The sequence below is a fragment of the Nilaparvata lugens genome, chromosome 4 (assembly GCF_014356525.2).
Source record: "Nilaparvata lugens isolate BPH chromosome 4, ASM1435652v1, whole genome shotgun sequence".
NCBI classification, from domain to species: Eukaryota; Metazoa; Arthropoda; class Insecta; order Hemiptera; family Delphacidae; genus Nilaparvata; species Nilaparvata lugens.
The window spans coordinates 44,153,162-44,176,281 of record NC_052507.1 but is presented as its reverse complement, the minus strand read 5'-3'; the positions used below and the strand labels follow the sequence as shown (position 1 = coordinate 44,176,281).

At 34.6% G+C, this 23,120-nt stretch overlaps 1 protein-coding gene across 1 annotated transcript in view; it reads right to left on the bottom strand.

Annotated features, from left to right (window-relative positions):
* Positions 1-7,071: 7,071 nt before the first annotated feature.
* LOC111049584 (dihydrolipoyllysine-residue succinyltransferase component of 2-oxoglutarate dehydrogenase complex, mitochondrial) overlaps positions 7,072-23,120 on the bottom strand; it is a 59,591-nt gene continuing 43,542 nt past the window's right edge. The window contains exons 8-12 of the mRNA XM_039427513.1: positions 22,671-22,915; positions 20,565-20,716; positions 14,696-14,894; positions 9,179-9,430; positions 7,072-7,847 (exon numbers count right to left, since the gene is read on the bottom strand). Coding sequence (XP_039283447.1) covers positions 7,713-7,847; positions 9,179-9,430; positions 14,696-14,894; positions 20,565-20,716; positions 22,671-22,915 — 983 coding nt within the window. The 3' untranslated portion in view covers positions 7,072-7,712. The remainder of the gene's footprint in view (positions 7,848-9,178; positions 9,431-14,695; positions 14,895-20,564; positions 20,717-22,670; positions 22,916-23,120) is intronic.

Below are 23,120 nucleotides of genomic sequence, written 5' to 3'. Positions count from 1 at the left end.
CACAGTTAAGTCAAACATTTTTAGTCTATTAATTAATTTGAAGAAACCTTTTCGTTTTACATACATTCCCAATATTTGTTTCTATATTGATCAGTTTATTTGACCAAAAAAAATAGTTGCCTGTAAAGTTGGTATATGGGCGAAAGTTTTAAGTGACAACGACTTTGAGTGGTAAAATAATTTTAATGTGAATATTCATTCCTATAGTAGGAAGAAGGATGAAATAATAGTAACAATTTAAAACATTTATTTATACAAAGAATTATATTTAAAACATTAATTTATACAAAGAATCTCGCACTAAATTCCATATTAACAAAATTTTATTTTTACCTTCACACATCCTCAACAAAATCACTCTGTCTCTCTCGCTCTTAGGCGGGCTAACTGTGCTCGATTCAATTTTTTACATAGCAAGTCGTGCTCATTTTTTCAAGTTAAACAAATTATTATTGGCTGAGAAACGATTTATACTACTTTTGTGATTGAAAACTACCACAACATTGTGATTACTACAACATAACCTATTCACTTATACCTATTATACTTACACTTATACCTATTCACTTATACTTATTCACATAACCTATTCACTAAGTAGTGGCGCAGTCGCAGGAGATTGCTCCGTTTCACTCTCTCTCCAGGTGAATGCCTTCGGGTTGCTGGCCTTGCTGCTGCGTTGCTCGCCAATGCTCCTATTCGTGCTCTTTCCAGACGACCGTGAACTGAAATGAACGCTCTCACTCGCTCTCATTGTGAGTGCATAACGTGGGAACGTAATGCAGTTTCTTGAAGTGTCACCCAGCAAACCAATTTATAAGACGTTGTCACATCAATAAAACAACAAATTTGGTTTTATTCCTAGTATACGGTGATAGTTTCTATGCTAATTGAAAATTTAGACCTTTTTTATAGCATCTAAAATAAAGAATCATAGTTGAAGAACAAATTAATCCTTATTCAAAAAAGAATAAAAACAAATTATTAATAATTCTGTGTTATTATCATGAGATGACATAATAAATAAATTTTATTTTAGGTACCTACTTTTATTTTGAAAAATATATGATATTCCTATCAGCTGAATTGTGTTTATTTTTTGAAACCTTTACGTTTCAAATGAATAATCGTTCAATTAACAATGGAATAATTATTTAGCATATATTCTACTGTTTGCTTATCATATGGTAATAATTATAATACAATTAATATAAATGTTTCTTCATAGATTTCTTTGCATCATTTCTGAAACTCCCACACTTACATGATTTGAAATGTTATCAGAATTCCTAGTATATTGCTATCATTACATATTCAATAATCCTGTGTTATTGAATCATCATGAGTCCACATAATTCATTTTATTTATCTACTTTTATTGTGAAAAATATGAGATTTTTATCAGCTGAATTGTAATTAATTTTTGAAACCTTTTAATTTCAAATTGTTCATTTTACTCTGGTAATTATGTAGCATATTTTACTGTTTGCTTATCATAGTCATATAATATAATAAAATGTTCCTTCGTTATTTGCTTCATTTCTGAAACTCCCACTCTTACATGATTCGAAATTACACCAATGCACACCTACATAATTCCACATTCATAGCCTGCTGTAAGTAGGCCTATATTATTAAATTGAGATATTTCCTTAAACAATGAATCATAAATCTTTCTTTCAACAATAACAATAAATCATATAATCCAAAAAACAATGGTATATCCTATCAAAATAAACATAAGACTGTGTTTAATAGTTTCAATTAAGCACAGCCCTCCTTTGGACTGTGTACAAACAAAATTTGGGATTGGAATAATATGGACTATGAGCCTGTTCTTTCATTCCCAATCATTTCATGACAGTTTATATATTATTTTGTCCTTGTTGATTAAATAAGAATTAATAGATGATACACTTCTCTGAAATCTGGCCCAAAGTTATTCCCTTGCTTGTGAAAAGTTGACAATACTAAAACTACTGCAGTCACAAATGAAAAAAATCTTTTCTTTATTCATATTCAACCTATTTCATTATTTTTGCTCTCAAAAAGTTAACAATGAACTGCTTAATAAAGGAAAAATAACGCTTCCATGGAATAAGACATACAATAAAGGAATAAAATAGAAATTGAGACTGTGTAATGTATTTTTCCATAAGAGCCAAAGAGTTACAAGAGGTCCACCGCAAAGTAAACCCATGCTAATCCACGAAAAGTAACCCACGCCGTGGGATGTTTTGTAAACCATTGCTAGGCTTCTCCAGACATCTGTGTAATACATGCAATGAATAATCCACTTGTCAGCTGATTGATTATGAATAATTCTATATCAATGGTTTACAAAACATCCCACGGCGTGGGTTGCTTTTCGTGGATTAGCATGGGTCTACTTTGCGGCGGACCATATGAGCGTATAATAGAGGTACTGTAAGATATACGCCATACGAAAAACCAAACATGGTGTATTTCAAATCAAAAATTGATAGATTGTTTGGTTTTTTTAAAAATGTAGTACAGAACTTATAGAGGCGAGCTAGACCTTGGGATTTTCAGGAAATCTAAACAAATAGTATGTAGCCTGCCTTTTCACTGTAATGTTTACAGTCAGGAACAAAGAAAATGTTCGTTTGCTTCAAACCATTTTCATTTGTAATCGAAATCAGACTGTATACATTTTCAAATAAACATTTCTAAAGTGAAACAGCAGACTGTAAAACTTCCAGCATATGCTGTGAAAGTAAACTTATATTGAAAACAAAATAATAATTAAACATTTCAGGTAAGAATTTATGTGGCACTTTAACTTTCTCTTCAACTAAGCTTACCATAGCAGCCTACATACATAGTACTATAACAGTATAGTTACATACCATTGATATAGAGTATGGAAACTTGGCTAGTACCCTGACGCTAAAATCCGCCATCTTGTTAGGAAGCGCCGCATCATAATAGTACGAACGATCTTAACGACAGAGAAAACGCAAATAGACCAAAGGCAACCCCACGTGACCTCACTACCAACATACCGGTTTAAAAAAATGAGAGTGATGACATTCCCAGCTCTCTATATTTATTTCACAGTTGTATATGTACATTTTAACATTGAAAAATTTGATGTTAATAGACACCACCATAATTATGCAACAAGAAATGAAAATAGCTTAAGAGTTCCTAGGTATCAGCACAGTGCATCTCAAAAACTAAATCCCTATATGGCGGTGAAACTTTATAATTATTTGCCTGCCACTATAAGATCTTTATGTAAAAGTGCTTTTAAGTTGAAAGTGAAGGAAGCTTTAATAGGAGAAACCCCATATAAAATAGCCGACTATTTTTCTATAAACTGGAAAATTTATATATAATTAATATGATAAATGATATATAAGTAGTTGATAAGTGATTGGGAAATATAATTGATACCTAATTTAGAGTGTAATAGATTGTATTGAACTTTGTAAAATTGACTTTGTGTGATTGTTGTTGCAGGCTCATGTTTGCCTTGTATTATTTACTAGAGTTACCAAACATGACGTTGTCTATAATGTGTAAACATTCTGTGACAATAAAGATATTTATTTATTTATCTATTTATTTAATATTGTGATGTATTTGTCGTGAAATGCATAGAATTGAATAAAAATACGACCGAAAAATGGCGATGTATTGTGTTGCATTTGGATGCAAGAATGGGCATGTTAAAGGAAATGAAATACCATTTCACAGGTAAGTCAAACATTTTTATTCTGTTAATTAATTTGAAGAAATCTTTTTGTTTTACATACATTTCCAATACTTCTTTCTATATTGATCAGTTTATTTGACCAAAAATAAAACAACAAATTTGGTTATATTCCTAGTAAGTTATACCGTACTGTGATAGTTTCTATGTTTATTGAAAATTTCGGCCTACTTTATAGCATCTAGAATAAAAAACATAGTTGAAGAACAAATTAATCCTTATTCAAAAAAGAATAAATAATATCCGATGCAGAAATTGTGAATGTTTCCCTACAAAGACTATCATTCATTCTATCACACATTCTATGTATGATGTAATTTATGGATATAAATTTGGTGTTAAGCATCAGCATATAATAAATATAGTATATTTATCATAATTTGTATATGGTATATTATGTAGGTAGGCGTATCATACATTTTATGTATAATGTATAATATAAATTTAGTGTAAGTAGCAGCATATAATACTAATATAGAATCTAATAGTATAATACTATGATCTAATAGAATCTATAAGTACGAAAAAATAAACATTTAATGAATTTTGTGTAAACACAGCTTTACAATAATGATTAATAATTCTGTGTTATCATCATGAGATGACATAATTTATTTTAGGTACCTACTTTTATTTTGAAAAATATGATATTGCTATCAGCTGAATTGTAATTAATTTTTGAAATTTTCCCATTTCAAATAAATTTAATAATTGTTCAATTTACAATTATAAAATAATTTTATGTGTATAATTATATGTGTATTATTGTTTATATAATTTATAATTATGAAATAATTATTATTTAGCATATTTTACTGTTTGTTTATCATATGGTCATAATTATAATACAATTGATAATAATGTTTCTTCATAGATTTCTTTGCATCATTTCTGAAACTCCCACACTGATTTGAAATGTTATCAGAATACCTAGTATATTGCTATCATTACATAATTTAATAATCCTGTGTTATTGAATCATCATAATTTATTTTATTTACCTACTTTTATTGTGAAAAATATGAGATTGGACTATGAGCCTGTTTTTTCATTCCCAATCATTTCATGACAGTTTATATTAATTTGTCCTTGTTAAATAAATAAAAATAAATAAATAATACGCTTCTCTTAAATCTGGCCCAAAGTTATTCCCATGCTTGTGAAAAGTTGACAATACTAAAACTACTGCAGTCACAAATAAAAAAATTCTTTTCTTTATTAATATTCAACCTATTTCATTATTTTTGCTCTCAAAAAGTTAACAATGAACTGTTTAATAAAGGAAAAATAACGCTTCCGTGGAATAAGACATACAATATAGAAATAAAATAGAAATTGAGACTGTGCTATGCATTCTCTCATAAGAGCCAATGCGTAACAAAATGAACGAATCCCACAGCAATGCGGGTTGCCTATCTTCACCAGCTGCCTCACTTTTTTTGTGTTGCTAGTCCAATCCAGTTAGTTTAGAGTTCACTGATATTTTATCAACAAACTGAACAGTCAACATGTTGCGTTTACTTGATATTGGGTAGGATATGTGGTTGCAATAAAAATATGTAAAAGATAGACATTCCAACTCTCAATATTATAAAAATATTATCAAATAGATTTTATCAAGAATAATAGAAATAGAATCGAATAATTTATTTTCATAATCTGAAAATACATGAAAATAGCTAATCCGTTGGGTTGGTCAAGCTGGTTATCATTTTATCAATGATCTATTTGGTTTTTCTCTATATTGAGGTAAAGTCGTATTCAATGCATGAAATCAAGCCGGTAAACAGCTGTTTGCAGAACAAATAAATGTATGATTCTCATTACAGCAACTTTACTTTAATGAAACCATTATGTTTTCTTTACAGTCGAGTATGTTTCCTAGTTCCAAAATAGGAACAGCAAAACTGCTACAAAAAAACGGGTCGCATGAATTGGGAATAGAGCTCAGAATATCTTGCAGCTGGTGGAATTGGAAATATATCGAGTTCACAATATCGATCGTTATTAGCGAGACTGTGGAGATGTGGGATGAAACAAATTTATCGCAAAACAAATGAAGGGTTCTATAGTTAACCTAAAATAAATTCATCAACACATCAACAGTCGTCAGTCTTGTTTGTTGAAACAGATAACAGAGTTTTGAAAACTTGCATAATATGTATGAATATAATTGAAAAAGAACGACAGACCAGGTCCAAAAGTATTCTATTCCCAAATTTTGATAATGAAAAACAAGTCCAAAAAGATCAGCCAAGTTGTTTCTACTGTTTAAAGTTCAAGTTCAATATTTCCGTCCAAAATTAATATATAATGAGCTATGAATTACCCTAAGTGGGCTAATTAGTTCATATCATTCCAGAAAATAAGTCAGAGTTGAACCATTTCTCAATAACAAACACATTACCAGTACTCCCACTTTGGCACTGATATTTTGAGTTCCAGATATTTCCAATTCCGCCATTTGACAAACAAATAATTTGAGTTCCAGATACTCCCAATTCCGCCTAGCAACATAGTTCGAGTTCCGGATATTTCCAATTCCGCTGTCTGACAAATATTCGGAGTTCCACCCAGCAACAGTTTTCAAGCATAGGACATTTAACATTGATATTTTGAGTTCCAGATATTTCCAATTCCGCGGCCCCCAAAAAACTACCTTCAGCGCTCCAGGAGGAAGTTTTGTCAACTTTCACAAAATTCCTGATTTGGAATTTGTAATCTATGGTATGCTTATAGAATGCATATAGCAACTTCAGCACAAGCAGGCAATGCTTTCTATTTCTCAATAATTATTCTTCTTTAGATTATTATGAAAAAAAAATAGTGTACGTTACTTGGACGTGAATGTCTTTTGCAGTGCTGGAATGAAATTCTAGTCTAGGCTAACATCTCGTCTAGAAACATCATTCTTGCCTGCAAAAGGCACCTACCCGTCCATGTGACGTAAGATACTAGTATACAACGGTTTTATATGGTCTTTAAAGCACTCGTGAGATGTTCAAGACAAGCGTTCGCTCGCTCACTTGTGTCTTAACTATACATCTAACTCGTGCCTTAAAGACTCTCATCAAAAGTGTTGTATAAACTACTATTTTTCTAAAAAATATATATTTATATAAATCAAGTACCTAGTTCACTTGATCAATGATACCATGAAAAATGCACCTATCCTTGAAATGTTAAGAATCTATCAGCTACAGTACTACCTACTTGTGATCCAGCTCGTGCACTACACTTGCCCTCTATTGGTTGCTCTCTGGCGACACACTAGGTACGTAAATGTTTACTATGATATGAAGGAAGGGTAAAATTACAAATAAAAACAACAATTAAGAGTAAAGCCGTACTTTATGAACATATAATACAATACCGTTCTCTACAATTAAATAACAATAAATAAATTCAAACAACATTTAGACAAAAATGTCTAATTTCGTTCAATATGAATGTGGTGGAAATAAATTAGTTATTCAATTATATTACAGCGTATAATTGAAAATACTGTTTAATAGGGAGCATTATTTTACCAAGCTAACTTTGATCCATATTACCACAATGTTAGATGCATACTATCCTAGAGAATAGATATTACATTATCGTTTTTCGCATCAAAAAATCAATATTTACTATTTAAACAGCTTATAATTGAGATGAAAACATGTGTGATTATTAGTACGGTACCTAAAGTTTCACTTACTAATGTAGGTGCAGATAGACTTGGTTTACTGTGCAAGTTTTAAAACAGTACAATAGCCATGGAGAAGTTCTCGTAAAACCAAGTGAAAACTAGAGCAAGTAACGATAATAATACGTTCACCTCGGAATATTTTATTCTGTAATACTCTTGATGATCAGAGCCATCAACAACTTTTTTAAATAAATTAAAGCAATTAATAGAACAAATCGAGTTCATCGATGCGGCTTTTCAACGTTCAGATTCATTTTTCTCTTTTGCTAAATGGTTAATCAATTATAAACCACAAACTATGATTCTGGGATCTTCTACTGCTGCTTTGATCTTTCTCAAGAACAACACCGCCTCACGGCCATCAATCAGACGGTGGTCGTAAGTCAGGGCTATGTACATCATAGGCCTTATAACAACCTGCAATACAAACACACATTAATCACAATAAAATTAAAAGAGCATCTCATTCGAAAAGCAATAATCAGACTTAAATTTACTTATTTTTGTAGCTAGCTTTGGTTAATATTAATTACAATGTTAATATAAAGTAGATCCTGAATCCAAGAGGCATTAATACTCTATAAACCGTTAAATCATATCTGTTAATTGGTACAATATTCAACTATTTTTCTGAATGACATATCAAACTCACAAAGGACAAACAAGGTCCAATCTTGTTCAATCTCAATAAATAAGGTGTCAATCGATTTGTAATAGAATTTACTGGAAAAAATATTATTGTAAATTTTTTGGTAAAATGAACGTTTTTTCAAGAAATAAAATTTTAAACGGCCGCCATTTTGTTTTATGAATTTAGAAAATTGTCATAATTTTTCTGTAGCTCTATCTTGTTGTCATGAATGATTGTGCAAAGTTTCATTTCCATATGTTCAGCCATTGTTGAGAAAAAAATAGTAGTGTAATAAAACAAAATGGCGGCTGTGTGAGTAACTGAAGACTTTTTGGACAGTTTAAAAATTATATTCGGATATTTTTCGTACCCAGGAACAATGTCTTAGAATATTGGTAGGGAGTCTGGATATACAATATCCTGTATATTAATCAATACTCTTTTATGGGATGGAGTCATGGACATTGACCAAATGTCCAATCTGAAAAAAGACTCGAGGCATTTGAGATGTGGTTATATAGGAGTGTTGAGAATTTCATGGATGTACAGAGTGACCAACAAAGCTGTATTGGAGTGAATGAATACGGTTTTGGAAGTGATGAACACCATCAAGAGCAGGAAGCTCGCATATTTCGGCCATATCATGAGGAATGAAGAAAAATACGGCCTGCTGAAATTCGTTCTACAAGGAAAGATCTATGGCAGAAAAGGACCAGGGAGAAGGAGAATATCATGGCTGAGAAACCAGCTTACCTGGTTCTCCAAGACTACAACCGAACTTTTCAGGATGGCTTTAAATAACATAACCATAGTCAGGCTATCGCCAATATTCGGAACGGATAGACACTAGCAGAAGAAGAAAACCAACAAAGGTTAGGTTCCCAAGCACAGGATAATTAGTATTCTCTTGGTGGATATTTGTCTCTCCAAAAAAATAGAAGAAAGAAATTGATAAATATTCTCAGGGGGGATAATGTTGGTCTCTTCAAAAAAATAGAAGAATAGATGAATGAAATTTATAAATATTCTCAAGGTGGATGATATTGGTCTCTCCAAAAAATAGTGCACTCAAAAATAATGAACAATGATACAAATAAATAAGTGTTTGATTGTTGACCTGTCCCTTGATAGCAACAGGCCTCTCGAAGGTGGCATGCATGCCAAGGATGGCCGACTGCGGTGGGTTGATAATGGGCGTGCCCATCAGGGAGCCGAAAACGCCCCCATTGCTGATGGTGAAAGTGCCGCCATCCATGTCCTCCACAGCCAACGCCCCTTTCCGCGCCTTCTCGCCCAGTGCGTTGATGCCCTTCTCGATGTCCGCATACGTCATGTTCTCTACGTTTCGCAGCACTGGCACCACCAGGCCCTGCAAAAACAGAGCAATGGCAAGAGGTATTTATTTATTCATTCACATATATTATATACAATTCAGGTAAAAGCAACAGGCATTGCCCAAAACTGCTTTAAACCTTGATTTAGAATACCCAGTCTAGAGGTTATATCTCCTTCCCTATCTTTGCACTGCGTCTGTTCAACGTCAAGTCTTTGAGGCTGGCTACTAACGGTTGAACATGCATGATACGCAGACGACATACATTGTTGTGTCATCACAGCGAAAGGCTTCGAGCAAAATTTTCGAGGTTAGGTTTCTGTATCTCTTAATTTTTGTTTTTTATTTTTACTTTGCTGCTTTATTTGAGGTTAAATATTATTTTTGTATCATTATAATTTGTAATTTTCTAGTGGTTTATCTATTTTTATTGGTTGTTTGTATCATGTTAGAAGCCTCTCGCCAATGACAAAACATGCAGTATGAACATGTGTGTGTACATACACATACACAGTCGTCTTACATTGTTGTGTAATCAGTCATCACAGCTGTCATCAGCGAGAGGTTTCTAACATAAAATAAACAATAACAATGAATAAACCACTAGAAAATTAAAAATTATAAAGATAGAAAAATAATTATCCATATAGAGGAGCGAAGAGTAATAAACGATAAAAATCGGAGATAAGAGTACCTAACCTCAAAAACTTTTGCTCGAAGCGTTTCGCTGTGATCTCAGATGTGATGACACAACGATGTAAGTCGACTGTGTATGTGCATGCTTGTTCGACTGTGTATGTGCATGCTTGTTCTAGCGTTAGTGGCTTAGTGTAAAGAAAATACAGGGTATTGCTTTTAGAAAAAGACTCGACATATTTATTACATTACATTGAGATTTATCACATTAATTATTCTCCAATATGAATCCCAACAAAACATTTCCATCACAATTGCCAAAATATTGGAAATATAATAATGAATATAAATTTAAAAAAATATTAGTTATTTAATATAGGTATCCATTATTATTAGTGGTTTAAACGTTCCATTACTTCATTGTTGCTTTTACGCTTTTTGGAACAATGCGTTCCACCGGCATCATAAAATAACTAATTACACAAATATGAAGCTTGATAAATTTCCTACAATTTATTCAGTATTGTGATATCTCCAGTAGTTTTCGAGATACACACAATTAAAGTGTAAAAGTTTTGAAATAAATATTTAATTTGCTCTTTCAGGGCTTGTGACTCTCCAACGATGCATCGAATAAAAATAAATACTAATCGTGGGGTTTTAGAACATTCACATTCAATTCTCTTTAATTATTTAATGTATAATTTCACTATTTTATTCATCTCCCTAATGCCCGGTTGCAGAGTCGTTACATAAAATCAAACATAGCTATGTGAGACATAGATTAAAATCACTGACATAAATGGTTGGTCATTGCACAGTCGTTTGCCGAAGCCCATTTATCTATATCGCGAATTATAGTGAGGTCCACGTTATAGTGGCAGTGTTTAATTAGCAATGGTATTGCTATCCTTGTCTGTCCTTCGACGCTATCTCTCTCTTGCTTTGCTCTGTTGCCAGCTTTTAACAATGCAGAATTAATAATTACTTCACAAAATATTTCATCTTAATTATGAAAATTCATTATGAAATTATCGTCTTCTTCTTTTTCATATCCTTTTGCCGTTAAGCGTCGGATTCCTTCAACCATTCTCTAAACTGTATACGATCCTGAGCCATTCTCTTTACTTCATTCATTGTCTTACCTCTTCCAGCAGCTATACTCTCTACATACTGACTGATTCCATTCCAGTCGTGGCCGTCCTCTGCCTCGTCTTCCTTCCGGTCTTGCCTCCATAACCAGCCTTGCCTTTCGTTCATCACTCATCCCAGCTACATGGCCAAACCATCCTAAAGTTTTTCGTTGAACAGTGGCAATCAGTTCCTCCTGTTTTAATGTTTCTCTGATCACACTATTTCTCACTGTCACTTTTGGCTTTTCCAACCACTCTCCTTAGGTATCTCATTTCTGAGGAGATAATTCTACTCATGTGCTTTTCTAACATTGTGAGGCATTCCGATCCATAGAGTAAGTAGGACTGGCTTGAATATTGACTCGTAATGAAATTATTGAAAAATATAATTTCTTGCTTAATAAAATATAATTGATTATTTTAAACGAAGATGAACAATTAATATTACATTAATAAACCTGTATCAGCTACCATCAAGAAGGGATTGAGTAGACTGTGAGGATCGGCAACGTTGTTCTCCTATCTTTCTCCACTGCCATTATAACGTGGACCTCACTATAGCATCACACATAAGTCACACTGCAGCTCTATTCACTTTTTTCCTTACATGCTTTTTCGTACATTTCCGTACATGCTTCTATCCAATGCCATGCTTCTGTCTTGGCATCGGGGGAAGTTTCAATAGACATCACTATGAACAGACCTAAAATACATCACTTTTTGTGTAGTTGAGAAGTTGATATTGTGCTAATTATTCATATTGAATGAAAAAGACTAAGAAATTGTCAAAAAACCACTGATTTATTGATAATTAGAAAGACCAGTTTTCGGTTATTACACCATTGTCAATCTCTGACAATGAGTAATAACAATGAGATTGACAATGGTGTAATAACCGAAACCGGTCTTTCTAATTATCAATAAATCAGTGGTTTTTTGACAATTTCTTAGTCTTTTTCATTCAATAAAATACATCACACAAAATTGATAAACAACATGGCGACTCTTGGCCTTTTGATATGATTTCTCACCATATTTAGCGATTTGGAGGTTATAAACAGCTTTTAAAGCGAAGAAACACGGGCAATAATTCTAACTTACCGCTTTGACAATAAATTATTCTAAAATTCGACAGAAATTTCATCCAACATAAGTTGATAATAATTATTATAATCATTGTTTTCAATAATCATGAAGGACATAAATTATTATAATTTAATTAGAATTATATAAAAATTCTATTATATTGGTTGAGCACCTACAAATGAGGCTACAATAATATGAGTTGTGGGTAGCCAAAATACTCGTTAGAAAATAAATTAATACTTACTTGTTAGTAAATACTTATTAGTAAGCAATACTCGGTAAAATCTGCGCTTTTTAGCGTTTTATCAGCTTTATCGAGAACAAATGAACAGAAAATGTTCAAATTTAGTACAGGAGAAGCTCAGCTAGGGTGTAATAATGTTGTGTTAGAAGGAATCTGAAATAACGCCAAAGATACGCCCAAAATCTGCGTTTTTCCAGCGTTTTTTGTGCTTTCTCAGCTTTATCGAGAACAAATGAACAGAAAATGTTCAAATTTACTACAGAAGCTCAGCTGGGGTGTAATAATGTTGTGTTATAAGGAATTTGAAATAACGCCAACGATACGCAAAGATACGTTTTTTGCGTTTTCTCAGTTCTTTCATCAAGTAATAGACAGAAAATGTTCAAATTTGGTACAGAGGTTTATCTAGGGTCTAAAAAGTTTGTGATAAGGTGACTTGAATATTTCATCAAAGTTACGCCCAAAATCAGCGTTTTTCTCAGTACTTTGACTTTGTGATGGATTGAAGCATGCTCAAATGAAAAATGCAGGCGAGCGAAGCGAGCCCGCTGATCTCATTTCTGGACGATCCAGTCGGGGGTCCAGTGGGCGGAGCCTCCTGGTTGTACGGATATGGCGAGCGAAGCCAGCCTGACGTCTAGTACCTATATAATTATTAAATGGATTAAAAATAACTTTACCCTTATTACAAATAACGAGTTTAGAACCTATTTACATTATTCAAAAGTTAAGTCTTTTAATTTTTTCCACTTGGGAAGTAAAAAAATATCGTGAATAGAAATAAATAAAAATATAACAAATTGGAACTAATTTTTATTATTTATTAAGGAATTTGAAATAACGCCAAAGATACGCCCAAAATCTGCGTTCTCCAGCGTTTTTTGCGCTTTCTCAGCTTTATCGAGAACAAATGAACAGAAAATGGTTAAATTTGGTACAGAGGTTCAGGTAGGGTCTAAAAAATTAGCGAGGAAGTACTTTGACTTTCTGATGGAATGAAGTATGCTCAAATGAAAAATGCAGGCGAGCGAAGCGAGCCCGCAGATCTCACTTTTGGACGATCCAGTCGGGAGTCCAGGGGGCGGAGCCCCCTGGCTAGACAGATATGGCGAGCGAAGCGAGCCTGACGGCTAGTGTTATTATATTTTGTATTTTCGAATCGCACTCAGAGCTGGCGAACAAGTATCACTTATGCCAGTAGTGCCTTTTTATATAAATTTATTTATTACTACATACTTACATATAAGTACTGATTGTAAATTGTTATGGCAAATAAATCAATTTCAATTTACTTATATAAAGATAGTTTTTCGTAAACAACTTTCAAAACAAGCTACATAAGCTCTAAAATACATTTGGCGCGAGTAGATAGTGGATAACAGCACGACTTCGGGTCTTTAACTTAACTTATCGTTTTTATCGATTGGAGACATAAATAAGCTCCTTCTGACGACTGTGCAACGAAATCATGAGACTAATCGGGCGTTTTTAGTTATATGTGAGCTATACTTACTTTGACGTCTTTAGTTTACTTTGTGCAAGGGAAAGTGGAGTTATGACTTCGTAAATGAGTTGACTGCCTGTTTTTAACTTTATGTGACGACTCTGCAACTGGGCATAGAACAGTTATATTACTTTTAGTATTGAGTGTTAAATCATTAGTTTTGCACCAATAGATCATTTGACAAAGAAATTTGAAGGGAATGTCTGGGACACAATTTTTGACTTGGCAGCTCCATTAGGAATGATTATGAGGTGAACTTATCACATAAGTTTCCCACACCAATCCCTAGTCTCTGTGCTGGAGGTGGGAGATCTGCTAAATTTACACTTGTTGCGTAGTTGAAGATTTTGCTCACGACCTTAAAGCTGCTACTACTACTACTACTATACAATTGCAGGAAAGCATGAAATAGTGCCATACATCAAATTGAAGAAAACTAAATGCTCTTCGATGTATTGTTTGAGAGTTATAAGCCTTGGGAAATCAAGTGGTCTTGTTATTGAAGTGGGTTCCGAACCACCGGAAAGCGTTCTTTTTTATAACTCATAAATGCTATTTATAGGCGTCTGGTTCTCAAAGTGGTCCCTTACAAAGGGAGTAGCGGGCGCATGAAGTTCAACTTATCTTATCGATAGTTTATGAGCGCGACCAAGAAAACAAAACGCTTGCCAAGCAGGTAAATGGAGCAAGCAAAATACCTTTGGTGTTGCCACTGCAACAGAGATGTCAATGTAATCTCTGTAAACAATGTCGTTGCCGTCAATGACAGCATTGACGACAGGCTGGTCTTGTAGCGCGAATGCCGCCGCTTTCACGAAAGCCGACATGAATCCAAGCTTGATGCCATGCTTCTTCTGGAATGCTTCCTGATTTGCTTTCCTGAATTCCATGATTGCACTGAAAAAGAAAAGTTATTATTCATTACAAAAGTTACAGCTGTGATAAGTTCTAAATAGTGTGTATGTCTTTTCGGTCTCAAAATCTTATAGTTTTTCAAAGTTTGGAATTTTCTAATTAATCGTAATTGATTCAATTTAATTTAGAAGTATTTTTAATTTAAAATTATTTTTGTGTGTTTTGAATTGTAAATTGAGTGTGTAATTGAAGAATGTTAAGTGACACATAACCTAGCTACATTTGGACTGTTGTATAAATTAGAATTGGAACCGTTTTGGGCTTATAAGCCTGTGGTTGTTAATTAAGTTGTATAATTAATTTAGTTAAGTTGTATAATTCTGAATGATTGAATAAATAAATAAATTATAAACATTTTAAATATTGGATATAGAATTTAGAATATGTACATCTAGATAGAATACATTTTCCATTGATCTGCACTCACCGAAAAATAATATTTTCTAAATTTAAGAAAGACGTACATGTAAGACTATCAAAGCATAGAGTCATCAATAGTCAGGAGAGTAACAAAGGGTGTACCTCAGGGTTCAATCCCGGGACCTCTGTTCTTTCTCATCTATATTAATGACTTTTCGGCCAAACTCTCTGATATTAAGAGATGTGTCCTTATTGCTGATGATGCAACTATTGTTCTTCCTACCCAAAATGGGGCGAGCAGTGGCAGTGTGGATGGAATCAGGCAATAAGACAAGTTCACAAACAATTTCTTCATGCAAAATTTCCTTGTGCTAGATACAGGTTGGCCCAAAAACCTCGTATTTTCGGCTCATTTTCCAGTTTTCAGCTATGTCTGCCAAATCTCGTTATCGGACAGAAAAAATTGCTCTAGCAAAAATGAATAAAATTAATAAAATGAGATCATTCGGAACTCTCTATCTCCAATGAGTACTAAGTTATGATTTTTCAAAAATGATTGAAATTTGAAGGAAAAATCAATTCTGATGAATTTTAGTTTTTGATCAACTTTTAGGAAATTTTATCAGAAGTATTTCACAAGATATACAGTTTTGAATATAGAAATTGGCCATTTTTTGTGTATTGGAATATGGGCTTAAGTACACTCAGCAAGAAATTTTCTATTTTCAACCGAATTTGACTTATGATGCATGATTTTGAACCGCCTTGACGAGCCGAGAAGAATGAAGTGTAGTACGATGAAATATGAGTATTGTGTCAAAAATTATAAGTGTTTGAAATTTTGATCTTTGGTGTCCTTAAGCGCGCCTCTCCTCTAGGAAATACTGAAATGAAGTGCATCTAATGGGTGATTCTCATAGAACATAATCTCATGAACTTATGTCATTGTGCGAAATATTAATGTGAGTTCAATTTAGTTGGTGATGATGGTTGAAGCTGATAATGAGGTGTTTTTCACAATACAAGGAGCATTGTTGTCAGGTGTACCTGGAAATCTATATGAGATAGAGCGCTCTACCTGATCTCAGATTGTAGAGCACAAAAATACGCCCAGAGGGATTTTGAATTATACATCTAAATGGTAACAATCGGAAGATATTAGTATTGGTATTAATAATCGGAGTAGTTCTTCTGAAGCTTCCCAACCAATCTGGTACAGCCACCTGTCCACCCTCTTCCTAAACACTACCACGCCTCTGCTTCCCTAATCACCCCTGGAACATTTCTGTACAAGATATGGGCCAGGTATGAAGGATTTTTCAATTCAGAGCCGTGAGTCAGCTGAGGTATCTCAAAGCTGTAATTGGATCTGTGGCAAGTTGAGTAGCTATGGTTAACTGTTTTTCCCAGAAGTTCCGTTTTGTATTTTTGACAGATCAATTGAAGCACTCATGTGGGCCTCTTCCCAAGCGCTCCCAGTAGACACTAGTGCTGTGTCATCAGAAAACAGATACAACTCACCTTCAACTACTAATTTTGACAGATTGTTGATATAGATTAGGAATAGCAGTGGCCCAAGTGTGCTTCCCTGGACTACCCCATACTCAACATTCTCTTTATCACTATTTTTACCATTTATGCATATTGATTGCTGTCGATTGTGGAAGTAACTCTTAAACCATCGAAGAGAGATATTTTTTATCCCCAATGATTCAAGTTTTTCATTAGAATTCTCCTGTCAACTGTATCAAAGGCTTTTGCCAAGTCCAAAAAGGTTATCAGCACTTTTCTTCTTGATTTAATACTACTCTTGAGATAGCCCTAGACATATTGAAAAGAGTATCAGATGTATTTTTGGACTTTTGAAAACCATACTGTGAGTTGGAGATGAGATTGTACTCGTTTAAATACTTAGTTGTATTTTTATACACTTTTCGATTATTTTAGATAATGTTGCCAACAAAGAAATAGGTCTGTAATTGGAGAATATGCCTTTGGGGCCTGATTTATAAATATATATTACTCTGGCTGTTTTGAGAGCGCAAGGAAAGTGTCCAACCAGAATGCTTAAATTGACTATATGTAGGACCAGCGCAAGGAAAGTGTCCAACCAGAATGCTTAAATTGACTATATGTAGGATAGGATGTATTAATATGTCAATATTGTTTTTAATCACTCTTGTAGGGATTCCATCACAACCTGGAGCTGATCGCCCTTTCAAACTCTTGACCACCTCCTCCGTTACGTCTATAACTACGTATGTTCTGATGAATGACCGAGAAGCCCATGCCACTGCCGTTTCCCAAAGAATCTATATTACTAAATTTACCATGAAAGTCGAAAATATCAGCACAATCTGTGCATCTTATTAGAGATACATCAAGTTCATCAAACGATTCTCTTATCATCCACCTTCTAGTGCCTTATGATCAGCATCCCAACGTAACAGCCATTACTTATAGTAATTATTATAGTAAAAATGTAACTATTTCGTTTCACTACTTTTACATGTTAAAGCAGGAGAGGAAGAAAAGCGTTACTACTATTTTTATGTTATTCTTTTAGATGACAATAACCCATAGATGAAAAGAAAATTATGTTGAACAAAATAGAGTGAAGGCTTGAATAGGTCAGCGGTCTGATCAAAATAAACCCCAAGCCCAGATTGCAAACTTGACTCGGAAGCAATTTCAAGGTGCAATGCAAGTTGCATTGCACAACAGAGACTAAGTTCAACTATGTTTACCTATTCATAATAGCATAAACATAATTTCAGCTATGTCCTATGTTAAGATAAACAAATTTACGATGAATAAGTTTAAGACAAGTTTGGTATTATATATGTGTGGCATAGAAAAAAATAAAAAATATGTATATCAGAAACTAATGGCATTTACGATATTATTCATGGTTACGAATAATTCATCCATTTGTGGAATTTCAACCTACAATATTGGTGAAACACAGTAAGCTTAGTAATCTTAATTGAGCTGTGGTAGCACCAGTGAGGATAGAAAGAGAGAGCTACTCTCTGGGTAGCACCAATAAGTGCTTACATTGCTATTCATTCATTCACACAATGATATGATATTTGCATCCTAACTAAGCGTTTTATAATCAAGTTCAAGTCACCAACTATATAACAGCAGTGTGAGAGCGTTCAACTGCAGGCTACATATGGATATATATAAGCTGCATTTTATGCTGTATTTGTATTATTGAAGCTAAATTGCCTACTAGGTTCAGAATTACTTTGAGTAATTCTACTGTTGGAACGTGAGAAACTATTCATGAGAGATTGACATAAATATTGTATCTGTCTGCCATAGATAGTTGGCGCTACACTTCTTAATGATAGTATAGAGGAATATCGACAATAATTCAATTACTATGACCTAGAATTGTGTGAGTATTGTTTGAATATTACGAACATTGGAAAATTGAAGGTCCCTTATAAGATCATAATATCGTATATATTAGTAAATGCAAATTCGGAAAAAGAAACCTCGTCTAGTTCCGTATCTTCTCCAATCTACGATTCTCAGATTGCCGCTATCTAGTAGTCGCAACAACTAAGTAGAAACAACTCTCTTTATTGAAAAGTAGCTTTTCTATATTATGTACTTATAGTGTAACCTAATAACTGGACGATTCACTACTATTTTGTTATAAAAATGTCATATAGATGAAGATATTAAGATGATTATAGATATTAGAATATATATATAATCATTAGACTATCAAATAAAACCAAGATATTTGAGTTCATAACTTGAAGGATGAAAAAAAAAACAAAGAAACAATAGAGTTCTTATCTTAGGTGAGAGTATAACATAATCTAAATGTCCAGTCCCAGTTTAATTGTATAGAAATTATTATTGTTGTACTCATCCTCAGCCCGAGGCGTCGACGCTGACGTTGAACGACTCTTCTGTCGTGAAGTTCTCTATCTGCTGAATAGTTTTGATCAGCGTGATTGGTGCTCGACTCTGCAGACTTCTTGACGTATATTCTGCAATCCCTTGTCCATGCAGCTGCAAGTTTTTTCTCGCGGACGAGACGTTTCGCGTTTCCCAGGATGAATTTGTTGGTTGGGGAAAGATGCTCGTTGACGTACACAGAGGTTGGGGGCCAGTTGATGGATAGCGAAGCAGCTGTCAGTTTCTTGCGATTGGCCCGTGCAGCTCCTATCCACGAAGACTTGTAGTCACTAGATATGAACTTGACAATTATAGGTGGATTGGGACATTCGTTAGTCACGCCTGAGCGGTGCACGGTTGAAATAAAGTTTATGTTGTAGTTGACATCAATAACGGCAGCGATTCTGTCCAACAAACCAATATAAATCTTCACCTCGGTTGTACGGAACACCTGTAATTTCTATATTGTCTTTCCTGCTAAACTGTTCCATATCTTTGATTTTGTCATCAAGAAGATGAACAGTCTTTTCCAGCTTGTCATTTTCTTCCCTAATTTTCAAAAACTTCGACTTATGCGATTCATTATCAGATGCAAGCAGTGCGAGTATCCTGCATTTTGGTGATAGCGCTATTGACACCTACTAGTTCATTCCTAATGTCAATTACATTAGTGGCCACTCCACCTATCTGTTTTTCCATGTTTGTCTGCATACTGGCTATGGACGCAAGGATTGCGTCTTTAGATGGTGATAACGACGAATAACTGTGGCTGGAATCAGACGAGTTTTCACCCAAACAAGAGTTGCATTTCCACGTATCCTTTCGAGTTTCGTGAAGTCAACTCCAACACATTTTATATGGAAAGTTGATTTACAGGTTGAGCACGTAAGCCTATCTTTTTGATGTTTGATTTTGTTTGCACACTTGGAACAAGACCCCATCGTAGAAGTTGTTTGTATATTCTGATAGTCACTGACCACTATACACGCTGTCACATAGACTTCACGACAGAATTCTTTATAATAATAAAAAATAGATCACGATTCAACTTTTAGTATAAACACTCGTTATATGAGTACATGATAACGTATTACAACGACCAGCACGCCAGGCTGGAGACCTAGGCTAGAGCGAACCGATAACGATGTTCACTCATCGGCGTATCGACTAGAACTGGAAAAAATGCAGTCTACTAGGTCTATCTATTATCTACAATAATAATTGTTATATAACAATAAATTGTATATTTATAATTATATATTTTGGGCAGTACCTGTTGGTCCTTCCTCAATCATTTTAATGAATTGTGTTTTGTGTATCATTGAATAAATAAATTGTTAATTGTTATCTAGCAATGGCGGCAGCGATTACCTCATGTCGAGCTCGTTAAAGGTGGTGAGCATAGCGTTTGTATTCTGCGCGTCCTTGAGTCGCTGTGCGATGCGCAGGCGCATGCGGTTCATCTTGACGCGCTGCTCGGTGCGCGTGCCCGCTATCTCCTTCGTCGGGTCCTGTGGCGGCACCTGACAGCCACAACCACAACACAATAAACAATACAACAAACTGCAAAATATAAGACAAGTTGTAACCGTGTTGCCAAACTGTGCGAAATTTCTATCTTTTCATGCAAATCCAAATGACTGGATAAATTCAAATTGACTTCACAGTCCATGCGGACATGTCAATTTGAATATATCCAGTCATATTATGGGCTTTCATGGATATATAGAAATTTCGTACAATTTGACAACACGGTTATTTTGTCCAGTCTCTAATTGTTTTATTCCGAGTATAATTCAGGCCCCAGCTATACACAGAAAGTATTCTACTACTTGTTTCTGCTGGAGCTTTACTGCTAGATATAGATTTCATCTTAGAGAATATTACAGAATATTTCTGAGTTACAGATTTGTGCCGAGCTGATTTTAATACAAATATTGACAAGTAAATTAACTGCGCGTGAAGCCACCATCAAGCAGAATAGTTCATTATTAGCAGTGAATGTCCGGCCGAACAAAGCAGTAAGATTACTGCCTGTAGAGCCGTACCCTAAAATTAGTCAACGATCTCTTGTAAACGAGGTACTTGAGTCGAGAAATCTACATCTAATTTCCATGACATGAAAAAATTACTGATCAAGAATTTTTGTTGATAATTTGTGTAGCCTAACATTGTAATGGTGATGATAATGAAATAAATTGATTATGGGTTTGTGTTTTCATCGAGATGAATTTATCCTAGGTTAATTTGAAAAGTGTAGAATTGGAACTCTGTCAATAGCCCACTATAGATCATGTAGTTGAATCTCCTGTATCGATTTTCATCGTGAGAAATTTATTTTTCAGTTGAAAAATAATTTTCTCACATCATGATTTTGCTAACTTGCGTCCGGGAAGACAGTCAATTTTTAATTTTATGCAGGGTTGTGCAAGTGGTATTCTCACGAAACTGTATTTCCGTTAGCGATGGAAAATACACGAGTATTTGGGAATATTTCAAACTTGGATTCCCTGTACCCACGGAATTACGCTCTATCCCCACGTGGACCGTCGTCTCGTTGGTGGAAGGAGAGCATAATTTGCGTGAAAGCTCCAGTTCCAATCAAGTCACGGCCGGAATCAGATCAAAATCCAGAGATAGACTAGGGTGAGTGCCATTATACTGTTTTTGTCTTGCTCATGTTAAAATCCTCAAATTGGCCGAGTACCTAATTATTCATAGGTAGAGAAATGAGTAAAGACCACGCTACCGTTGTGAACCGTAAGACTTTCAGATCAGAGTTAGCAAAATCTTACAGGCAGTTTTATTGAGTTGTGGAATGTGCGATAAATTGTTGCAGATTATTTGTTGTCAAAATTTATATTAGTTAGTTCATTCAATAAAATTTATAAGTTAAATAGAAAGCAAAAGTTTGTTATTGATCGAGTCCCATGACTCGTCCTTTAGTATTTTAGATATCTTCTACCCCCATCTATGGGCATTTACAACATATTACGTATGAAATTTAGAGAATTGAATTCATTTTGGAAGAGAGAATCATGAGACTAGGTCTGTGCGCTGGAATTCTGTAGAGCGTTAAACATACGCACGCATCTACCATGCTAAGCTGTTGCATATGCGCTTGCTAGCCAATAATAGACTTCCAACTGAACTGTGTTGTCTGTTGCATTTTTACATCAGTTTTCAAAATGAAGGATATCTGTGGGTAGGAAGCTACCTTCAAGGAGGCTTCCCTCCATCTAGGTAAATAGGGACTGTGGAGTCTAACATTTTTGCAATGGCATGGATATCACCCCGCGAGCCATACCTGGCGTAAATGCCGTTTCAAAAGGTCACGGTGGCAGAACTACGGGACGTGTACTGTAACATTTTGTCAGATTTGATACGGTACTACATTATCCAATAGTAGATATGTGGCAGTTAGCCAATATTGTTCAAGTAGATTGTCAAATGATTGTCGAAATTGATTAGGCCTACCTTGACAGTGGCCGCCTCAATGGCCTGCGCATGCCGAATGGCCGCTACTGGAATGGAGGAGACGGGCGCGGCGGGCGGAGGGGGGGCGGCAGCTGATGGGGAGGGAGGTGGTGGTGGAGGCGGCGGATGGGCGGCAGCTGATGGGGTGGGGGGTGGCAGCGGCGGCTGTGGAGGGGCAGCAGCAGCGGCTGGCTTCTCAGGTGCCGGTTTGGCGGCTGCCGCTGGCTTCGAAGCACCTGCAGCTCCTGAACAAGGAACAAAAGTACATCAGTGACTAGTGAGTTACTTAGTTCTAACCTAACCAAGTTCAAATAAATGGTGACAAATTTATAACAAGTTTATAAAAGTTGACAAGAGTATTAGACAGTTAATATTTAATGTATAGTAGTATTAAAAAAACTTCATAGATTCAAATTTTATTTAATCGAATTCACAATATTTACAAATCAT